General features: G+C 37.9%; 1 protein-coding gene across 1 annotated transcript in view; it reads right to left on the minus strand.

Moving 5' to 3' along the window:
- Positions 1-8,601: 8,601 nt before the first annotated feature.
- Positions 8,602-21,991, minus strand: part of APOB (apolipoprotein B) — a 36,075-nt gene continuing 22,685 nt past the window's right edge. Inside the window, 6 exon segments of the mRNA XM_015622378.2 lie at positions 8,602-9,650; positions 9,653-9,782; positions 9,784-11,394; positions 12,445-12,628; positions 13,352-13,466; positions 14,029-21,609. Of these exon segments, the coding sequence (XP_015477864.1) occupies positions 9,583-9,650; positions 9,653-9,782; positions 9,784-11,394; positions 12,445-12,628; positions 13,352-13,466; positions 14,029-21,609 (9,689 nt within the window). The 3' untranslated portion in view covers positions 8,602-9,582.

The following is a 21,991-nucleotide window of genomic DNA, read 5'->3' on the forward strand; positions in this document are numbered from 1 at the left end:
TGGACTCAATGATCTTAAAGGTCAAGCCCACTTGCCAATGAAGGGTAAAATATGGAGAAATTCACCATGGCTTCCTACCAAACACTTCTGAGGCAGTATGTGAACAGACATAAAAAGGGCATGAAAAACTCTAAACAGAAGAGATTGAAGAAATTACAGCTTCTGGTAAAGGTTCACAACCTCTGGTGTAAAAATAGCAGTGCTACAGACACTTAGGAAAATGGGCATGTCTGTATAAATGGTCTTTTTTGTGTATTTTTTCTCTGAGTGGACACCACCTCAAGAAAATTATACTTGACAAACTGATATCAAAAGGCAAACTCAGAGGTAAAAATAATTGGGCATAGGCTTTTTGTCTTGATCAGGGTCTCCTTGTTTTCCTACAGTGCTTCTTTGGCAGTAGAAATACAGAGTAGTAAATGTAATTTAAAAGGCATCCTTGACATTTGTGAGATCCTTAGAATCATAGCACATGCCATTCCTGCCCTTCAAAATATGTAGGGAAAGTGTGGTCATCTCACACAGTGCATAAGAACAGCTGCTGGTTAATGGTTCTTCTAATCACAAGTGCATTCTAATAACAAACAAACTCTACTACTTCTTACTTTAAGCCAAGTTTATGTGTTTAAGGACAAAGGCTCAAATGCATAAAGTATCAGAGTTGCTGTAGCTGCCAAAAAAATTGCAGCCATCCCATCCCTCCCTTCCCCAAAAGAAAAAGGAAGCATTATCTGGTTGACTGCAAGAGGAACATTCTTAGATTAATCTCAAAAAGGCATCTAATGAGTAAGAGGAATGCATTACGTCAAAACAAAAGGTCACATTTACTAGTCCACCTTTCCACCAAAACAATTTCTACATGTGTTGAAGATAAACAACAGCAGCAAAGCAGACTCTATGACTACTAAATGTTGTGTAGGGCAATTTTCTGTGACTTGAAATATTAGTGGGAAACAGTTCACCTACATACACTGAACACGCTACTTTGCGAGCACAAGAGTTGTTGAATCCATGTTTAATACACATTTTTGTTGCATGGTCAAATGTGAGTTCCACTGGAAGATTTTCCTCTGCAGGACATTCATAACTAAGCTTTTCTTTGAGAAATCTCTGTCATTAAATAGGTATGAATTTGCAGCCTTTCAGTGGTTTTGAGGTGCAAAACCCAAAAAGAGTTTAGGTCTTATAATGAAATAGAATAATTCAGAGTGCAAAGTACTTCTTGTGATCATCTCATTCAATACCCTACACAAAGTTAGACCAGCTTAGAAATTATGTTGAGTTTTGAAGTCAGATGAAGTTGTTTGTGAATGTTCCCGTCTGAGTTCTGAACATGTGCAAAAAAGAACATTCCACAACCTCTCCTTGATCTGTGCTGGTGTTTGATTATTCACAGGGTAATTTTTTTTATCCTTCATATGTTTTTTATTTATTGCTTTTTATCTTTCTGCTCTGAGAAGAGCTTGACTCTGCCTCTCTATAACCATGTGACAGGTCATGGAAAACAGAAATAATGTCTCTCTTCAGCCTTTTCCTCCTAAGACTTGGCAAACCCATCCATCCACCTCTTGTTTGCATGCTGTGTGCTCCAGCCCCCTGAGTAGGTTGCTGGCCACTGCTGAACTCACTCTGGTATGTCCATGGTTCTCTTTCATTTGGGATCCCAGACCAGACACAGTAATCCAGATGTGGTCTCACAATTGCCAAATAGAGGAGAAGGATCTCTTCACAGACCTGTTAGCTACAACTTCCCAGTATGTGGTTTTTTCCTGGGTAAAAGACCATACTGCTGACTCCTGTTCAACTTCTTGTCACAAGGAGAGTAGTCAGGTAGATATACATGTATATATGAGACATTGCACATTACATATTATATCTATATATATCCTAAATTTTATCCTCCCCAAAGGAAAAAAGTGTGCTTAAAATATTCTCTTGCAACCCAATCCAGAGCGGAACAAATGGGCTATCTGCTAACTACATTATGGTGGATATCAGTAATCACTATGGGAATACTCAACTTCAGAAACAGAGACTGGCTGCACACCAGACCCAGAACAGAAGTGGAGATGGGGTGAAGAAGCAGCTGAACTTAGCATCAGACTCTGTAATATGTGCTGACTTTTCAGTATCAATCTTTGCAGGCTATGCTTTTCTACTTTAAACATTTTTTTTTTGTTACAATTATTTGTTTTTTTAACAGAAAAAAAAAAGGAATGTAATTTTATTAAATAAATCATCTTCTCCCTGTAATATTGACTAGTTTTCATGCCTTGCTAAACATTAAACCAGATGAAATGGGACTTGGTTACATACAGCTAAGTAGCACGCTCTTTGTGCACGGTAAATGAGATTACTATTTGTTATTTTTAAACAAATGTTCACCCGTAAAAAGAAATATCTCTATTAGACAGAAAAGTGACTTCACAAAGGTGCATTATGTGGCAGCCAAAAACTGAAACGGGCGGCAGATTATTTCCAAAGTTAAAAGTTTATGGTGAAACCACGATATAAATTAACTGCTAGCAGCCGTTGAGTCCATTCCTCGGATCATTTATCTGTATGAGAGTGTTATATGTTTGATGCCGGTATGTATGATGGTTTTGGGGTGGACTAGAGTGTTTCTGAGTGATTTAGCACATGAAATCAACTCCAAGTTTCTAGAACAATAAACATGATGATGGGAGAGAGAAGTCAATACATGTATCTTGATTTCTTCTTGCCACTACAGTGTGTCTATCTACTTCATGGTCTTCAGCACTATGAGACTTACCAGATTATCTCCAGGCCATGAGTTAGTTTCATTCTGTCAATTCCATTGAAAAGCAGAGAAGTATAATTCCCATTTTACTCATGGGAAACTAATATATGAGAAAATGAGGTGGATGAATGAAGCAGTGGATAAAAAACTGGCCCCGGAACTGAACCCCAATCCAGAATGTGAGCTCCTAAAAGCTGATCTTGTCTCTTCAATGGGTAACACATTTTAAGGGAAGTCAGTCATAGGGGATACATCAAGAAGATTTGTAAAAAGCAAAAAAATAGTGATTGGTGGAAACCTGAAGAGGGGTGACACAGAGTACAGATGACACACATACAGATGGCCACAAGAAAGTTACCAGCTGGTTACTAGGCTAGCAAAATATTAGCAATTTTTTTCTTTAAAAAGTGTGCTTCTAAAAGGATAGAAAAATCTAAGCTCAAATCCTTTGGATGAGGAGCTGGACATTGTTGAATAAGATCAACTGTATCACTTTACAAAATTTTGCAACTAATTCATCAGCACATTTCAGCTGAAATGGAGTGCAGAAAAAAAAGTGCCTCCCTGCAGGATCCCAAAACTATAACTTTCTGATTCTCCATTTAAACAAAAATTAAAGTTTTGGAAGATGAACCTGGTGGAACACCACTGGTGAAACTACTGAATTAATGGGTCCTGAGTGGGAAGAGTTACATCATCTTACTGCTGACAGGCATGTTGGGAAGGCTTGGCTGGCTCCATGTGCTGAAATGAAGGGGATGACCTAAGGATTAAGGATTAACTTTAGGCTTTTAACTTGACAGTAATGTACATAATACGTGTGCGTGTGTTTGCATGGACGTTTGCACATATAGACAGATGTGTCTGAGAGAGAGATGTGGTGGAGTTTGCACTGCTGGAATATGGGCTATGTGTGAGAGATGTGTGTTCCTTCAGATTTGGCTGGTTTTCTGTTCTTCAGCTTCAAAATGAAACGTTTTTGCATAACTGTCCATATTGTTTGTAAGTAGTTATAAGCCAGTCATTTCCATAGAGAAAAACAAAGGTTTATTAAATAAACAAATATTAGTAACAACAGAGAAAGAGCGTTATGGAGAGAAAATCAGCTTGCTGACAGTGGGAAATGTCTGTATAAAGTGTAATGCAACACAGAGGTAGTGGGTTTTGATGAGAGCCCTTTTCTTATCCAGCTTCTCTTTGAGAAGAACAAAGGTAGTAACTTTGAAATTAATTAAATTAATGCCTATGCTGAACTTTGGAGACGATGATACCGGCTTTCCATTTTTCTTCCTTTTTGGCAGCATATGGGTTTGTAAATGGGATTGTCAATGGGATTGTGAAGTGCAAGGAGTGAGCAAATACCTGGAAGTGGGAAGTTTCTGGCTAAATGCAGAAGTTTGATCTGGTGGCTTTAGCGTAGGGGCCTAATAGCATCTTATAACTGGCTTTGGATCTTTGTTTCCAGCCAGGAGAGCCACAGATTAAAAAATTAAGAATATCACAGGTATTAGAAGGAAAGAAACAAATGACTTTTCAGAGTGACTGATTGGCACTGTGTGGGGCTGTTTATGAGACTGGTAACAAAACAACATGTTAATAGATGAAGAGATTTCTGAGGGTTCCAGTGCAAAAACCTTCCACAGATGAAACCTGCCAAGGGAGCTACAATTACCACTGCTTTCAGAGCAGTGGTAGAGCTGAATACAAAGACATCCATAAAACACTTTCTACATAAAAGAGTTCTGAATAAAAGCACTATCAAGTTTTTAGAAATAAAGTCCTTAAGTCATTGCAAATACCAGAAAATAATCTACACCAAAATAACAAGTTAACAAGAATGTTAACTTTTTTCCTCTACTTGGCAACAGCATTGGAATAGCTCTTGACTGTGGCAGAGGTGGTAGTAGCAGGGAAAATGTGTGGAAAGAAAATTATGGAAGTTAGGTGTTTCCTTTCCATCCTTACTCAAAGCTGCACAGAAAGAGCAGATTATTATCCCTGTAAGAATAACCAGGTTGTCCAGAAACCCAGGAGTCACCAGGCTCTTTCAGTAGCATAGTAGAAGTGGCAGGCACCACTTAAAAAGTTGTAGGTCTGATACTTTTCCCCATACATGCTGTTAATTAAGACCATCTTTAGTCACCCCAGTGGCCTCCTCTAAGTATCTAACCATGCCATTTGTCTGGTAGATTCAGTGAGTATTTTCATTCTTCATGCTCTTTCTGCTGCATATTTGGTTCATTCCTTGCTTCAGACCAAGTCTCAGGTCCCCCAGGCACCTATGCTGCATATGGCTTTTGGCTCACTCTTAGAGGAAACTTGGACACTTGAACAGAGAGTTGTTCCAAGTCCTATTTCCTATATGCTATATAATGTTTGAGCTAGTTTGTATCACTTGTTCAGAGACCAGAACTTGCTCCTTAAGTCCCAAAGGCAGTGTAGATTAATAGATTTATCCATAAATTTAAGATTGTTTATAACATGTCTTCTTGAATTTATTTGCTGGAAAATCAATATGAGGTGGGTCTTGTGGTGGGTCTCTGCTTACAGCAAATACCTGGCAAATTCTTCACAACAGATGCATTGTGTGGGCATTTGACCTTTGTTACTTCCCCAAGCTTGCGGTGGATCTGCTGCTCATGTACTTGATCCTCTCACTCTGACAATGCCCAGCCTAGCAAAGGACCCTTCTCCAGCCACTCTGAGAAGATGTGCATTTTGTTCTCCTAACAGCTACCACAACCATGCTGTCAGAATATGAATGGTAATAATCACAACATCAGCTCCTGCACATTGGGAAAGTGCCTATGGTTTGGTCTGGCAGAGGTATTCACATGAAAAGCATGGAAGAGGAAAGATGCAGAACCAACTGAGAAGGCTTCAATTGCTGGAATGCTTCAGGGAATTTTGGGATGCCTCATGGCTGCAATCACAATGAGAATATGTTTACATGGAGGGACACCATGAAAATTTTCTGTCTATACTTTTATTTTTTCTGTCTATATATTACGATAATGATGCAGCCAATTACTCATAAACCTTTCACCCAAGGGTAGGTACAGTGTTAGAGATGGCAACCTAGAGCTGTATCAATTTAGCCACAAGAGAATCACAAACTCAAGTTGCAGGGGACCTTTGGAGGTCTCTGGTACAACCTTCTCCTCTAAACAGAGGCAAGCTTTAACTCAGATTGTGTTGCTCGAGAATTTGCCCAGCTGGGTCTTGCAAACATCAAATACAGGTTTTTATTCTGTAGGGTCCCAGTTTCCCTTAATGCCTTGAATGGATAATGAAACGAGGGAAAGGGTGATGAGATGTATGTGTGTATTTCCATGTCTAAGGCCTGGGACCAAAACCTAGAATTCTTGGCCCCGGCAGAATTTCTCTGTGATACTAAGTAATACTGGGTAAAAAATTATGAAGAAGCTCTGGTTAATGTTGTACAGACAAGCTTCATTCTGATCTGTCTCAAATTTGTTAATGATTAATTTTCTTGTCTGCATTTTTTTTCAATGATATTTTTTTTGTACAATTTTTATAGATAATAATATAGCTTTGTCCTACAGGATCCCAGAGTGCTTCTCAAGTTATACACCTAACTGGCCAAAGCCTACTCCTGCTGAGGCCAATAGACATTTTGCTATCGATTTCATTTGGGCCAGGATCTGGCTGTTTAGAAATGGAATACAAGCAATTATGTATGTCCGTATGGCCTTTAATAAATTCTGGTTTCCCACCTGGGCAATAAATCTGCCAGCAGAAGAGTAGTACAAATTTTGGTGTCACTTACTGAACAACTAAATATTTTAATATAAATTTTGAAAGGTATCAGTAGGCCATAATGACAGTTGCTCTAAAAGTATCAATAACACAATTTAGAGCCAGAGGTGGATGATAGTGTGTGTGGATGTGCATAAGTGTGTAGAATCTCTGGATAGGCAGCAAACTATGCTTGTACTTTTAAATCACTTAATAAAAGATCAGCTCTAGCTGGTTGCATAATCTAAAATTCTGGAACATTTTTGCTATCCTACGTCTGCAAAAGTTTTTCATTTAGGAACACACACGTTTCTTGTCAATGTTATTTCTACAATCACTTAGTTAGAGCATATTGTTCTCTCAATTTCTTGTTAAAATGTTTCATGTAGTTAAACTTTTACAACCAGTTCTGCTCTATGTCTGATACCTGCTATAAATTATAAAGAAAAGCCCCTCTGGCATTTATGAGAATTCAGATGATGAAGACTATAGAGAAAAAGAAAAGAAAAGAAGCAGTGTCACTGAGCCCCAGATAGTTGCTGATTTCCTGTTATCTCCCACACAATTTGATTTAACGAAATAGAATATTTCCTATTATATAAAATAGACTGAAAAAGACTGAAAAGAATCCAAATTAGAACTACTAATATTACAAATTATTATATTGCTAACATTTCATAAGTTGCACACAATTTGAATAACTGTGGTTTTGTCTATATTTCTGAAATTTACTACATGGGAAACAAGGCTAAAATTTGCTAGACCCTGAAAGAAAACAGCAACAACAACCAACAAACAACAGGGGAAAGGAATGGAAATTAAAGTGACACCTGGTTGTATGTGCTTGTGGGATGTACACACACAGATATAAATGTCCCCTTCCTGTGTCAAGATATTGCCAGAGTTACAAAGGGGTGCTTGAGAATACCTCTCTGGTGTGGGGATTTAAAAAACAGGTAAGTTTCAGTAAGATCAACTTTGAGAGCAATGTTCTGCTTCCAGGCCCTCCCCAGACCAACTGTGGGATGACTGCAAGATGGCACATCCATTACAGGACTGAGAGCTTTAATCCAATTGGCAGCAATGCTGCAATGAGACTTGGAAACCTCCTCTAACCTCTAACCACAGTTTAGTGTGCAAACTATTGTGTTTGCTCTTGGGAAGTTTCAATCTTGCCAATAAGAGACAGTATTTATACCATTTGGCATATTTATTTTTCATTTAACCCATTCCTTTTAAATAAATCCTTTTTTAGCATTTATAATCCTTCCAAGAACAAGGGATGATGGACAGACATAAGTAGACATGAGTGGGAAAACAAGAGAAAACAAAACTTTAAATCTCTTGTCTCCCATAACTATTATAATTTTTTCTATTGTCCTTTGTTTCACAGGGCTGTTTGTCATAATGAAGGGCAGTAACAGTCAGTCAGTGTCTGAGAAATCTGGTTGTGCTTAAACATTTGTGAAATTCAGGGAAATGAGTTGTGCAATCTGACATCCAATAAAGATGACCCATAGGCTTCAGTTTCCTTGTGAATGAAGGTGAAAGGGCTCTTCAGCCAATGTCTGTTTTAGGGGAATGCTCAGTAGAACATGTAAACAGGGATTTTTATACCTTTGGTTTCCCTGGGCAGGGCATCATATGCAGATTAGTTCTATTCAGAACCAAAACTTATTTTATAGTTCACAGGAGACTATTCTATGGCTTATTCTGAGAATTTTTTGCTGTAATTGTGATGTCTGAAAGCTCTGAAGAGAAAATGGATTTACCTTACTTTCTAAGATAAACCCACTTGCTGACAGCTAGATAGGTGTGTGTATAATGCCATGCTTGTGAGATTCTGATTTCAGGGTTAAAGTAGCTTATCTGATAAGAATCATTACTGGTGAAGTTACTCAGGTAATACCATTATCTATCAACAGGGGTATCAGAGTCTTGCTGCTCCATTGCTACATGTAGGTACTCCATCGTACCAGAGAATGGAAACAGATTCTCTGTTTTCCCATTGTGAACAAGCAAGAAACATATTACAGAATGAACTGATTGCATCCAAACACACATGTGCAGAAACTTTCTAGTGTTGTTTGTCAAAAAGTTTATTTTCAAAGAGGCAACATTATTTCAGCCTGGCAGGTCAACATATTTTCCACTTAAAAATAGTCTTATTTTGTGAGAGTTCTTCAACATGCTTTAAATTCACTTTTAAACTGAGAATTCATTTCAATGGTCTAGGTTTCAGCCTAGGAGGGGGAAACTTTTTGACCCATCATACACAGTGATGTCTGTGAAACTTTGACACTTGACTAAACTCAAAATAAGTAAAACATAGGCAATTTAAAGTGAAACCAGAAATATCATGGGAAAACAGGTGAGAAAACCCTGTATTTCTGAAATATAAATTAGCCAGTAGAAAGAAAACTCATATAAAATACTTAGCATAGTTGTCTGAAAAATTACACAGACGTAAATTATTTTTTATTAAGAAAACCTTTGTATTATTATCTTTAATTTTCCAGGAGTCATATTTCTACATAAGTTCATACTTCTATGTTAATTTTCAATTTTTGACGCTGTTTTCAGAATTTATAATTTTTAAAATTTATATTTTTATACATGCTACTTTCCTTACTGATCTATTAAGGTATTTCTATGCTGGGAATTAGATGTGTTTCCAAGTCTTCCTTCAACTGGCTTCTGAATGTGACCTTTATCTTAAAACCTGTTTATTCTATGTATTCCATACCTTTTGTGACTATTTACAATATGCATTGTACATTATTAACTTGACCCAACATACTGTGAAATCAAAGAAAAGACTTCCCATTGACCTTGAAACTTGTTGGATTAAGCCTTATGCTCCAAGTAAAGGTAGTTGTAATGAATGACACAAAAATGTAATAAAGAACTCATTTATTGGCTTATTAAGCTTATTAAAATAACCTAGTGTAGATTACTAAGTTTTCATTTACAAATTCAGATTCAAACATATCTACCTGAAGCTCCAGTATACTGATTGCTGTTATATTTAAATATATTTTGGTTGAAACTTATTAGTTCTCTCAGGTGCTCATGTGCTGCTGAATGTTTTCCATAATCTCCTGAGGATTCACTTGTTCAGTGTCAAGTTGAAACGTTGCATTTCTTTCCATTTCCTGGAGCCTTTCTCAATGCCTTGCTGAATCAGTATGTGTGTCATTTCCACTTTATTCCTGAGTGCCTGTCTGCTTTTTTGGGGCATTTGGTGAATGGACTGCCAGTCACATGGGCACTTGTATACTAAGCTCTCCTTGACGAACAGCTATGTACGGCTTTATGCTCTCAGCTGTTATTTGCTCAAGCCGGCGAAGAAGCTCTGAGATGTATTGCAGGAAAGCAGAGTAATTTTCTATAGTTAGATCAATTACCCTTTTGGCTTCACTGATTAGCTTTTCTTGGGTCTGACTAAGCTGCCCATAGATCTCCCGGAGTTTTTCTTTGAGTTGCTTGTTATGTTCATCGATTTTCCTCTTAGCAGCTGCAGACCAATATCGGATCTTTTCCTGAGCAGCAGATAAGAGTTCCATGATCTTCTGTTTTCCTTTTCCTTCAAAATCAGTTATAAGGCTATAATATTCCTGACTGTAGATTTCCACCAATTCTCTTACTTGGTCTGTCAGGCGTGTAACAACGCCAGCAAGATCTCCAACATACTGGTTGTGCCAATCCACAAGAAGATCTATGATATTCTTCAGCCATTCCAATACTTTGTCTTCCACCTCATAGTATTTCACTGACAATCCAAGTGTAGTTGGATCAAAGTATTCCTCCCGCAATGACTTTACATAGAGGAGCAGCTGGTGCAGCTTTTCTGAAAGGTCCTGGATTGTCTTCTGGCTAAAGTCTTTGAACTGAGAAATGTATTTTTTAACATCTTTTGTCAAGGATCTCAGCTTCTGGGCAAAATCTGAAGCCAATGCATCTTTGTACAGCTGCTGCGTTTGGACTTTGATGTCTTCAAAAGTTTTGGATTGCAAGCTTCTAATCATTTCTTCTACCTTCTGAAAAACCTGTTGCACTGCTTGTTTCAGTTGCTTCAGTCTTCCTGCAAAGTCAACTTCCTGAAGAGTAGCAAATGTCTGCCTGATTTTGCCCTGCAAATCTTTCAGCATTTCCTTAATTTGATCAAGTACATTACGGCCTCTAAGAATTGTTTCAGAAGCAGGAAGTCTGACTTCCAGCTCATTGATAGCTGCAATCAAGGCATCAAAGTACTCCTGAAGTTTTGAAAGGCATACATCAGCAGCTTTTGCTACCTTCTCTGTTGTCATGAGGTATATTTCTGCACCACTGTACTTTTCAGACAGCCCAGGGACCTGAAATTTTGTGGTTTTCAGGAATTCAGTGGCTGAGTCAATTACGTGTTTTATTTTCTGGTGGTATTCTTCTATTATGTCAATTAAAACATCCAAAACTTTTGCTTTAATTCTTTGATAGTCAAACTGTTCAGCCTGATCTGCTGCTCTTCGATAAATCCGTTTAGCTGTGAACTTCAGCTCCTGGTATTTGTCAGAGGCCTCATTGGCGGCTGTGCGAAGCCGAGTGTCTATTTCATCTATTTTATTTGCAGCAAAACTGTATGCTTTCTCAGCATTATTCTGCATTATATTCTTCATCTTTAAGGTGGCAGCACTAATTTCCAGTCCCATATGCTCCTTATGGTACCGATTAACATACCTGCAGACTGCATTTGTCATTTTAGGCACTCTTTCTTTCAGACCCAGCAGCAAGTCTTTGGCAGCATCCTCATTCCAGTTGAATTTCATTTGAATCCGGTCAGGTTCCTTGAGGGATATCTCACCTTTTAGTATGTCAATGTCATTCTGGGGAGCAGACTGAAAATACAAAACAGGGTAAGAAAACTCCAATATTATTTATGAGCGTTTTTCAACATTCTCATTGTTGCATCTTTAATTTTATCATTTATTAAGACAAGCACTCTCCAATTTTTTGTTCACTGTCTGTTTGCTGTCTGTTTTCTCTCATCTTGAAAGGTTATTTTGGAAGAAATTATCTTGTATCAAGCTACTTTGAGCTCCTTCAAAGAGCAAGACTAGAACATAACTTAGTCTGGTCTTTAATATTTGGCTGCAAATAAGATTTTTTTCCTTCCTTTGTATTAAATGCCTATCATATCTCATAAGGCAAGTGAATTACTTGAGAAAATGAGCCTTCTACTCATTTCTGAAATCAATTAAAGTGAATTCAAAAGCATCTTTTTCATATGAAAATATTAGAGGATTTAATTTTGTAATAATTTAAATAAATGAGACAATTTAGAAAATTACTCAGAGTAGTTATATATCCTCAAATGAAAATATATTTTCATGTATAGTTTTTTCCATTTTTAGACTAAATAGTGAATTATGAGTTGCTTGTGATCCCTAAATTAGTGTATAATTTTGTAAGATAAGATTTTAATTCTGAAATTATTGTAGTATGCCGATAATAAGAGCATGTATTGTAATATATTAATGGATTGAAAAAGACACTTCACAGATTGTCTGAACTCTTCTAGTCACCTCATTCCTATAATGGCCACTTATATAGTCATTCTAAGTAGCCTGATGGCTATCTATAAAACCTGATGGGTAGCTTATCTAAAACTGACTTTGTACATTCTTCACTTCCAGTGGATGCGCCTTCTTGACCATTGGAGATGGAAAAATAACAGTGTGAAGGACTTGAAAATACCTCTTTACACAGATATTATTTTTAGCACTGGAAAAGCCAGTGTAGGAAATAAAACCTTTAATTACTGATAATATAGATTTTATTTGGTGGTTAATTTATATCTTAACATAAACACGCACAAAATTTTAAAGGGAACTTTTCCTCTGACCACACCAAGCATTTTCGCTTTTTATTGCTCACATCAAGCTTACCTGAGTTTGGTAGTAAACTCTGGCAAGGAAAATTTCATCGTCCATTTCCACGACATAAGCAAGGGTCCCGGCTGAGGGTGAGGATATTGAGCCGGATGATTTCCTTTCCTTCTTTTGGTAACGCACATGAACATCTGTGAAAGTTGGGCTGATGATGTCTAGTGATAAAGTGTTCTCAAGGGCTCTGCAACCACAGTAAATACACAGTTATGAAGCACTGCAGAGAGCACAAGCATTAAAAGAAAATGTAGTGTTTACTATCCACAGTTCTAAGAATTTAGCCTGATACATTCAAAACTTCATGTCACTCAAATTTTCCTGTTTTAGATGAAACAATATGGAGCTCTGGTGTGAATTTTCATTAAATTGGGGCAGTAAAACAAAACCTATAGCTGTACCATTGTCAACCTTCTACAGATTTCTACAAACTAACTGCAATTTTTCCAGCTATACAATATAGGCACTACTGCTTATCTGCATTTGTACTTGCCTTCATTGATTCTGTCCCTTAGATGTATCAACACAACACTTGCAGATCAAAACAGGAAGAGAGCTAAGCTGTGCCTGGTGTGGGCATTTGTGAATAAAAATTACTCTGTAGTGGCTTGTGGTGACAGAGGGATCCACTGGGAAGAAACACAGCTATGTTGATGGTTAGAGCAGATCTAGAACTGCTGTGATTATAAGATACTGTGTTTATGATTCAGTGGTTTTCTGACATGGGGCTGGTGAGGAAAGCTCTTCTAGAAACCTTGAGAGGGAAAAGGACACAGCCAGTAATGGCAGCATGGATACACAGGTTCTTATTAATTACTGCAGAGCACCCTGGGGCATTAGAGATCAAAGCAACAACACATCATTTGCAATTATTTCTATTATAGACCGTATTATTAGAGAAAATCTTTACCCAAATCCTGAAATAGTCAGATTTTCCTTGTAGTTTGCACTCATGTCACGATGTGAAAAGCTGCCGGTTGTCTTCACAATAAACACACCTTCTTTATATTCGTAGTTTGAAACAACTGTGAAAAAGATTCCAAATGTGTGCATTATCAACAAAAAATACAAAAGACATCCAGTTATATGTTAGATAACTAATAGATGAATACCCCTCTGTGGGGTATTTCACTGGTATGTCAAATTATGCTTCAAGAAACTGAATGCCCATAATAAAACTTTTAATTACTAATAATATAGTTTTTATTTGGTGGTTAATTTATGTCTAAACATAGACACACAGATGTCAAATTATGCTTCAAGAAACTGAATGCCCATAATGTCCCAAATAAAAATACGTGAAAACATTTTTTTGACTGGAGTATTTTAAAATTTGCATTATATCTCAATATGGATATGACACACATATATATATAGTCATTAGCCTTCAGGGCGACTGACTGATACTCTGACAGTAATTTATGAAAAAATGCCACTGCTGATAAAAGAAATGTCCTCTAATGTCAATGCTAAATAGACAGGAACACCTTCCTATACAAAGCCCTGGGGATAAAAAAAGATCCAAATAACCTAGTCTTCAACAATTTTTCCACCAAAATCATGGCATACAGAATTTTAATGTCTTACCATTCAGGTCATATTCCAGGAATTGCAACGTTGAGCTGCAGGTAGAGTCAATGGAATGTTCGAAAGAGTTCTTCTTATTTGTCAAGTCTGTTCTCCAGGTGACATTGTACAAAGGGGAAACAACTTTGAAAGATCCAGTCAAGGCACCAAATGATGGGATGTAAATTCCAGCAGGCAAGGATATTTTCAGAGGGGCGATCTCAATTTTCTGTTCAGGAATGGTAATTGTAGGCATTTCAAAATCTGCAATTTTACTAGCTACTTCATCTAGATCTACAGAGAAACTGCCAAGGGAAACACTCTTTGGTAAAGTGAATTGAGACATAGTTATTTGGTATTCAGGTATTGTCACCTCAAAAAATGGCATTTTATATTCTTCTAATGTAATATAATTTGCTCCTACATCTACTTTGGGGAATCTTAGTTTTGGAAGTGCAGGTAAATGGACATCAAATGGCATTGTGCTTAGTGTCTGTGGAATTTTTATGTTGCGCAAGTCAATGGTGTATGCTGGGACCTGGAGAGTGGTGAAAGGAAGTTTGAACTCTGGAGTGCTGAGGACAGGGCTTGGAGCCTTTAGGTGTAACTCAGGAATAACGACAGTGAAGCCATCGGTCAGCTTATTCACAGGAATGGGGAAGAAGTAACCATCCTCACTCTTTGTGTACACGAGGGATGCGGAGCCATTCAAGTACTGCTTCCTGTCAGCACTGGTAGTGACATCCAGCTTCAAAATATCCCATAAACTCTTCTCAGAAATGGGACACTTGATGACTTTGAGGAAGTCCATGTATCCTTCCACAGATCCAGAAATAACAAATTTTGCCTCTGATTTTTCATTTGATAACTGCATATCATGACTGAGAGATAATGAGTGAATTTGGCCTTCACCCTTCCAGCCAGCTTTCTGGTTTGCAGGACTGATTTTCACTACAGCAACCTCATTAACTGATGCCATGCCCAGGTAGGGATTTGGCTGACTGGCTTGAATCTGAAGATCTGCTGATATATCCCAAGGAGCCAGCTCTAAGGTTGCTTTGCACCTCTGAGTTCCCGTTGTTGTGAAGCGAGATGTACATTGTACATAGTTCTTTCCATTGTGCTCCCAGACTGCGTAAATGCGACGGGTAGATGCTTCAGCTGCAAGTAGTTCTTTGATTTCAATGATCCAGAGTCCATCTGCTTTAGAGTGGGCCTCAAACTTGAGGGATGATCGAGCTCCATTAGCATTCAAATAGGCATTTGCCTCATGGTCTAAACTTCCAGAAAATGCATTTCCAGTGTAAAAAACTCCATCAATATCCCCAGTGGTAGAAGATTCTACTGATATGTAATATGTAAGGCTCTCTAAAGCAAATTTGTGAGCAATTTCTCCTGTAGCACTGGTACCATATTTGGGAATATTAAAATCATACATTAATTTTATCCCTGAGGAAAGAGTGGGTTTAGATTTTGTATTTCCAGAAAGTTCTTGGCTGAAATTAATTTTTAAAACTGGTGTGTCAACTTCTATGTTTGTTGTCACGGAAGCTTCCATGATCCTCTTTAAGAGAGTGATAGTGCTATCATGGTTTCCTCCTAGATATTTGTTATTACTCAGGGACAATGCTGTGGCCAGCTTCAATCCCCTTTTTCTTGTCAAACTTGTTGAACCATCCAGCTTAAACTGCAGAGCCTCAATGACAGAAGAGGATGAGACACTGAGATGTCCAACAATATCTGACTGATTGAACAGCCCAGCATTTGCAGTTAAAGTGATTACACTGGATTTAAATGAGAAGTCATAAGTAACGTTACCCATGGCAGGAACTAAGATGTTGTTTCCTGAGCTGCTGATTCTGAACCTAGGAAGCTTTAGAGTGCGTAGATCCTGCGGGATATGAAGGACTGGAAGCTCAAAGGAAGGAACAACTAGTGTGTAAGATGGAACTGAAAAGCCAATTACTGGGACTGTGAATCCTCTTGTGCTTATTTCTTTTGGAAGTGTGAAGCCAAAGGCTGGCATCTCAGCAGTGAAAGGAGAAACTTCAATATTCACAATAGGAATGGTGTATCCTGGAATCTTGAGGGTCCGTGGAATTTTGTTCAGTGATGTTTGTATTTTGTATTTGTCCAGTTTTGTTTTGGCTTCATTATACGACTTTGTCAGAAAATCTAAAGCTGCATTTCTCCCCTTCTCAAAATGCTTGTTGAATAAAAGGATGTTTTTATTAAGTACTTCATGCACTTTTGCTAAAGGAAGTGGGATTGCGTGCATGTCTTTGTTTTTCTCATACTGAACATTCACATTTAAATCAAAGGATTGTCTTGTTGTCTTCAGTAATTCCTTCAGGCCTACCTGTTCCCACAGTGAATAATCTTTCAGCTGAGGAGTTTTGATTCCAGTGTAGGGAATCTGAATCTGAGGAATGCTCAGAGGAATGTTTAGGAAGTCCAGGTTGGCATCTCCATTCATTTCGATACGAGCTTCAATTCTGTCATCATTGTTGCCAGCAGACATATTATGGGAATATCTGTACTGATTGAATCTGCCAGTAGCCTGCCAGTTGACCTGCTGAACAGAAGAACTGAGGGCAAACCCATAGTTATTCAGGAAGTCAATTTTGCCAGTCAGTTTCATTGGGAAGCTGATTTTCACATTTCCATCATTGTTTGTTGAAAGACGAATTTCAGAAGGGTTTGCCAAGAAGGAAAGCTCATTGTTTACAATTCCAGTAATCCGTCCATGGAGCCGAGCATTGTGAGAGCCTGTTAATTCCACTTTCATTCCTAGAAGCTCTCCTGTGCCTTTCACATTCAGGAGGCTCCGTCCCACACGCTGTGACTCAATTTCAGACTGAATCTGAAGTGCTGCAGACATTAAGGAATGACATTCATATCTCATAGCTTGGTTGACTTTCAGGTACTTATCATTTATCCTGTTGTTGGCAGAAAATGTAATACTGGGGCCCTCAATCTTGAAAGTGGCATGAGAATCATGAGTGCCTTCATCAGAGAAATTAGGTGAAGCCCATTTCCAGTTTCCTTTACCAGCAGAGGTAAATGATATGTATCCTGCTTCTACCTCTGTTGTCATGTTATTGACCAGATCAGCCTGGCTGGAGAAATCAGCTTGTGGAATATTCAGTCTGTGAGAATATGCCACTCCACTCTGCATCCAAATTTTTCTTTGCAGTTTGACCATTAAATTATTCTGTAGTTCTACAGAATTTTTCTTTGTATGTAAATTTGCTCTAGTTTCAGCTGCACCTTCTACTGAGGTCCCTAAAAATACCACTTCATTGGTGTGATCAACTTTAAGGAACCTATGGTTGACTTTCATGGCATTTTTAAGGTTCAGCTGCTTCATGTCAGGGGCCAGGAGACGTGAATCTGCAATAACACTAAAAACTAGGAAGTCTAATTTGGATGTTGTCTGAGCTGAAATGGAAGTAACAAATTCTGGACTGTTTGCAGATGTTGTGGTATTACGAAGCTCAGCTTGTGTAGACAGTGTGAAGAATGGAGAGGTGACTCTGAAAGCACCAGACAATTTGCCAAATGTAGGGACAGTCACAGTATGTGGGATATGTGGGAGCTGGAACTCTGGTATCTTCATGTTAGGAATTTGGAGCTCATTTAGATTTAGCTTTGGAATCAATAATTCTGGCATTTGAAACTGAGGCATTTGTATTTCTGGGAAAGAAATGGCAGAAAAGGGCATATCTCTCATCTTCATATCTTTCAAGTAGACATCAATTGATGGTAACTGAAATTCTGCAGACATGAATTTGTCTATTGTTCTCACAATCTGAAGCTTAATTTCAATTAAGTCAATTGTGATGGAAGGAATTTGAAAGGCATTTAGAAATTTAAATTCTGGGGTAGTAAATTTCATTGGAATTTTCATGTCCTTTAGTGTCTTAATATTAATCTCATAGGAGGGGATACGGAGATCAGTCAGTGGGACAATGAATTCTGGTGTTCGAAATGTTGCTTCCCGAAGACTTCGGAGACTAACCTCAAAGGCAGGTATAGTGACTATAACTGTCCTGATTTCAGGGACTTTAAATCCAGTTTCAACAAACTGTTTTAAATTTTCAGCCCAATTTTTTAGATCATACTCTTCAGCCAGCACAGTGATTTTTTTGAAAGCTGCGTTCCATTGGTCAGAAATGTATATGACAACAGAACTGTAGATTTGGCTTATCTTCTGCAGACACCACTGGAATTCCTGGGAAATATCCATTTCAGAAATCCTCTCCCGCAGGTCCTCCAGATGTTCATTTACCTTGGCTTTGAGATTAGCAAATGTTGTTGAGTCTATGAGCTCCCTGAGCCAGTTAATTATTGCAGCAAGCTTCGTGTCCTTTAGTTGTTCCATGTATTTTGAAATCACAGATCTAAAATCTCTTATATACTGTTTCAGTGCTTCTGCTTTCTGTGGAAGTTCTAGATTTTTGAGTTCCTCATTTATTTTCTGGGTCACTTCTCGAATTTTTTTATTTGTGTCATCTACAAATTGGTTATAGTCAAAAGCCTTGAGCTTTTTAATAACCATGTCAAGGAACTTGTTGACTTGCTTTATCATCTTTTCATAATCAAAGGTTTGCACTTTCTTGACAGCATCATCAACAAAAGCAACAACTTTATCAAAGCATGACTTCACATCAGTATTTTGCAGGTAGATGGTCAGTTTCTGGACAGTTTCTTTTATTCTGTACGTTTTAAGCAGTTCTATCATTCTGTCAATTAAAAAATATATCTGCTTATCAATTTCATATTTTACAATTAATTTGTGCACATGACCACGGAAAGCGCTGATCTTGTCAGATAATTCATATTCCTCTATCCAATTTAGAATAAAGTCTTTGATTTGTTCAAGAATTTCGTTGATTTTTTTGATTGGCAAAGATCGCTTTAATTTTTCTAAACATTCTTTAGCATCAAACGCTTTAATCTCTTGTTTCAAATTTTCCACAATGCTTCTGACATCAATATTCTGAATTTGAATCTTGAGTAGCTCTAGGTTTTCTTGTATTTTAGCTGTAATCTCATACTCATCATCAAAATTTTTAATCCAAGCCAAAGTGCTGCTTCCGATTTTGTTAAGATCATATTGCTGGAAAAAAATCTGCAATTTTTCAATGATGTTGATTACAGTTGTTCTTACCTGATATTTGTCATCTAGAGCTGTCATTGTTTCAGCTATTTTATCAAGAAGCTGTGCAATAAGTGCTTTAATGTCGTACTGCTCATAACAGTCTTTGATGTATTGCTCAACTTTTATCAGGTAGATCTGCAGCTGAGACAGTATTTCTTGAAGATTGTCCATGGCTTTTTCCAGCATAACTTGGAGATCATCAGATGTTATTTTGTAGTCCTTTATGAAAGCAACAAAATTATTTTTCATGCTGCTAACTTTGCCTTTGATATCTAATTTGTCCACATAATCGTTGATGTCCTGTGGCAGTTTGTCCAAAGTTGCCTTGTACTTTTTCATGTGTTTTTCTATGTCTATGCTCTTCAGGTAACTTTGAATGGACTGCAGTGTGGATAGAACAGTGCCTCTGAGTTTTTCAAAGTAAACTGGCAAATTTTCCAGGAAGGGTATGTTAATAACATGCATATCTTTATTTTTGTCATACTTCAGAAAGGCAGAGATGCTGAATTCTTGAGGCTCCGATACACTGTCCCTGAGACCCAATGCATCAATTAAATTAACTTCTTCAGATGTTAATGGTAATATGACTGATGTGTCCATTACAGAGAGATCTGCTAAAGCTCTTCCATTAAGTTCCACGCCAATCTTATCTGCATTATTGTAAGCACTGAAATCTTGTGAATATACATTATTGTTTAGCTGACTTTTCAATTTCCAGGCACTTGACTGCTCTGATGGAGTAAAAAGCATATGAACTTTGTTGTCAAGCAGCGTGGTGTACCTCCCTCTAGACTTCAGGCTATGGCTGGTAGAGCCTCTGTAATCATGGGAGAAAGTGAAAGCAAGAGGCTCTGCTTTAAACAGGAATTTGCTGTACAAGTCTCCTGTGTGTTCACCCACAGCAACCAGCTTTCCATTAGCATTGGTGTGTACATCAGCAGTGATGACAAATGGGGCCGCAGTGGAACGCACAACATTGCTGAAACGGAGAGGTTTGGAATCACAGTTTGTGTTCATGGTAACTGAGGAAGAGAGTCCTGCCACATCCAGATGAACTCTGTGACTCACTGCTGCACCTTGAACATTCGCCACAGTGTCTGTTTTCAAGTCTGCAGTTAGACCAGCACATGTAAGGGTGTAGGTATGCCTTATTTCATCTGCTCCATGGGCTCCTCTGACATTGCCACCCAAGTTCATATTCAGTGGCTTGAGAAGGAGTTCTGCCTTGTTGGAAACTTCTGTTTTAGTGTATTTAAGATTATTGCTCAGTTTAGCTGTTAGTGAGCTAGGCTCCAGTTGAAGGTCAAAAACATGTTTGTGGAATTTGTCAAAGCTGAAGCTGTTGTCTAACTTTGAAACAAATGTCAAGGATAAGCCTGGAATATTCAAATCATTTGTATACTCCAACTTAATCTCTTTGAATGATCCCTGCAAATTATTTGAAAACTTGAGTCCTTCTTTATTAACTCTGAAATTTAAAACATGTTTGTTGTCCATACCCAGAACTGTACTCTGATATTCGCTTCCCAGTGTTATTTCTGTTAGGCTCACTCTTCCACCTACATTGAGTTTTGCATTGTTTTTCCCATAGCGCCCAGAAGAGGACAGTGACATGGAGCCTCCAGCGGTGTCAAGCTTGGCATTCATTTCACTCTGCATTGCCAAGGGACTGAACTGCATGTTGGTGGTGGCACTGCTGGCTAGACCATACCGATTGACATTGAGGGATGACTTATGTGCAGCTCGATTCTTCTGATCAGTCAGGGAGATATCAGTGTTGAAAACAAGATCCTGCGAATTGAGAGAACCTGCAAACAAGGCAAAATACTGGATTTGCTTGTAAGTGGCTTGGTATTCAGATCGAAGTGCTGCCATCTTCTTTGACAAAATTATTTCAAGTTTATTGACACCTGCAGTATGTCGATACCTCCCGTTGGTTTCAGATGACAATTTCAGCTGGCTGTTTTCACACTTCAGTGAAGCTGTGTTCTTTAAAAGCCCGTTTTGTACATCAGAAACTGAAGTAATGGAAAACGAACCATCACTGTATCTGCCAGACATCTGATTGGTAGCCTGAAGGTAAGAAGAATCCAACTTCAGATTTGATTTTCCTTCTAAAACCCGTCTCTTTTCATTGTATGTGGTAGACAGAGTGTAAATACTCCTTGCAAACACCGAAGCCACTTCCAGCTCTCCTTCCATTTTGACGTTATTTGTATTCATGTTATTTATTTTTTCAGAAACAATGTCACTGGAAAATGAAAGCTGAGGACCCAGAGTACTTGATGCTGTAAGTGATAAGGTGTAGTTTGCAACTGGAACAGGTTCATAACTCTTTCTGCCAGACAGTTTAAAAACTGATGTTAAGACTTTGTGCTTCAGGTGATTTTCATATGCACAGATGAATCCATTTCTGTTATATGATGCTTCTCCAGAACCTGAAAAAGGAAAAAAGAGGCAAAAAGAAAAAGTAAGTGCGTCTATACCTTTTCATCTTTGAGAACTTGTCTGATGCCACTGAACTTCTATGCTACTGCTTGAATTGCAATTACTATTATACTATTTTGTTTTAAAGGCCTAGTGCTTTGATAAACTGAATATTTCTGTAAAAATGGCTACTATTCCGATATTCAAAGCTAAAGTTTTGAACTACAAATAAATTGAGTTTCTACTCTACTAAATGAAATAATGTGAAATGACATAAAATTATGTCATTATTTAAACTTAAGAAGATGAACCCAAGAATAGCCCATATCTACCATTCCTGGATTTTAGTGTTTTCTTTGTCATGCCTCAGTTATGCTGAGGAGTTTAGGAGAA

This window comes from Parus major, chromosome 3, assembly GCF_001522545.3.
Source record: "Parus major isolate Abel chromosome 3, Parus_major1.1, whole genome shotgun sequence".
NCBI classification, from domain to species: Eukaryota; Metazoa; Chordata; class Aves; order Passeriformes; family Paridae; genus Parus; species Parus major.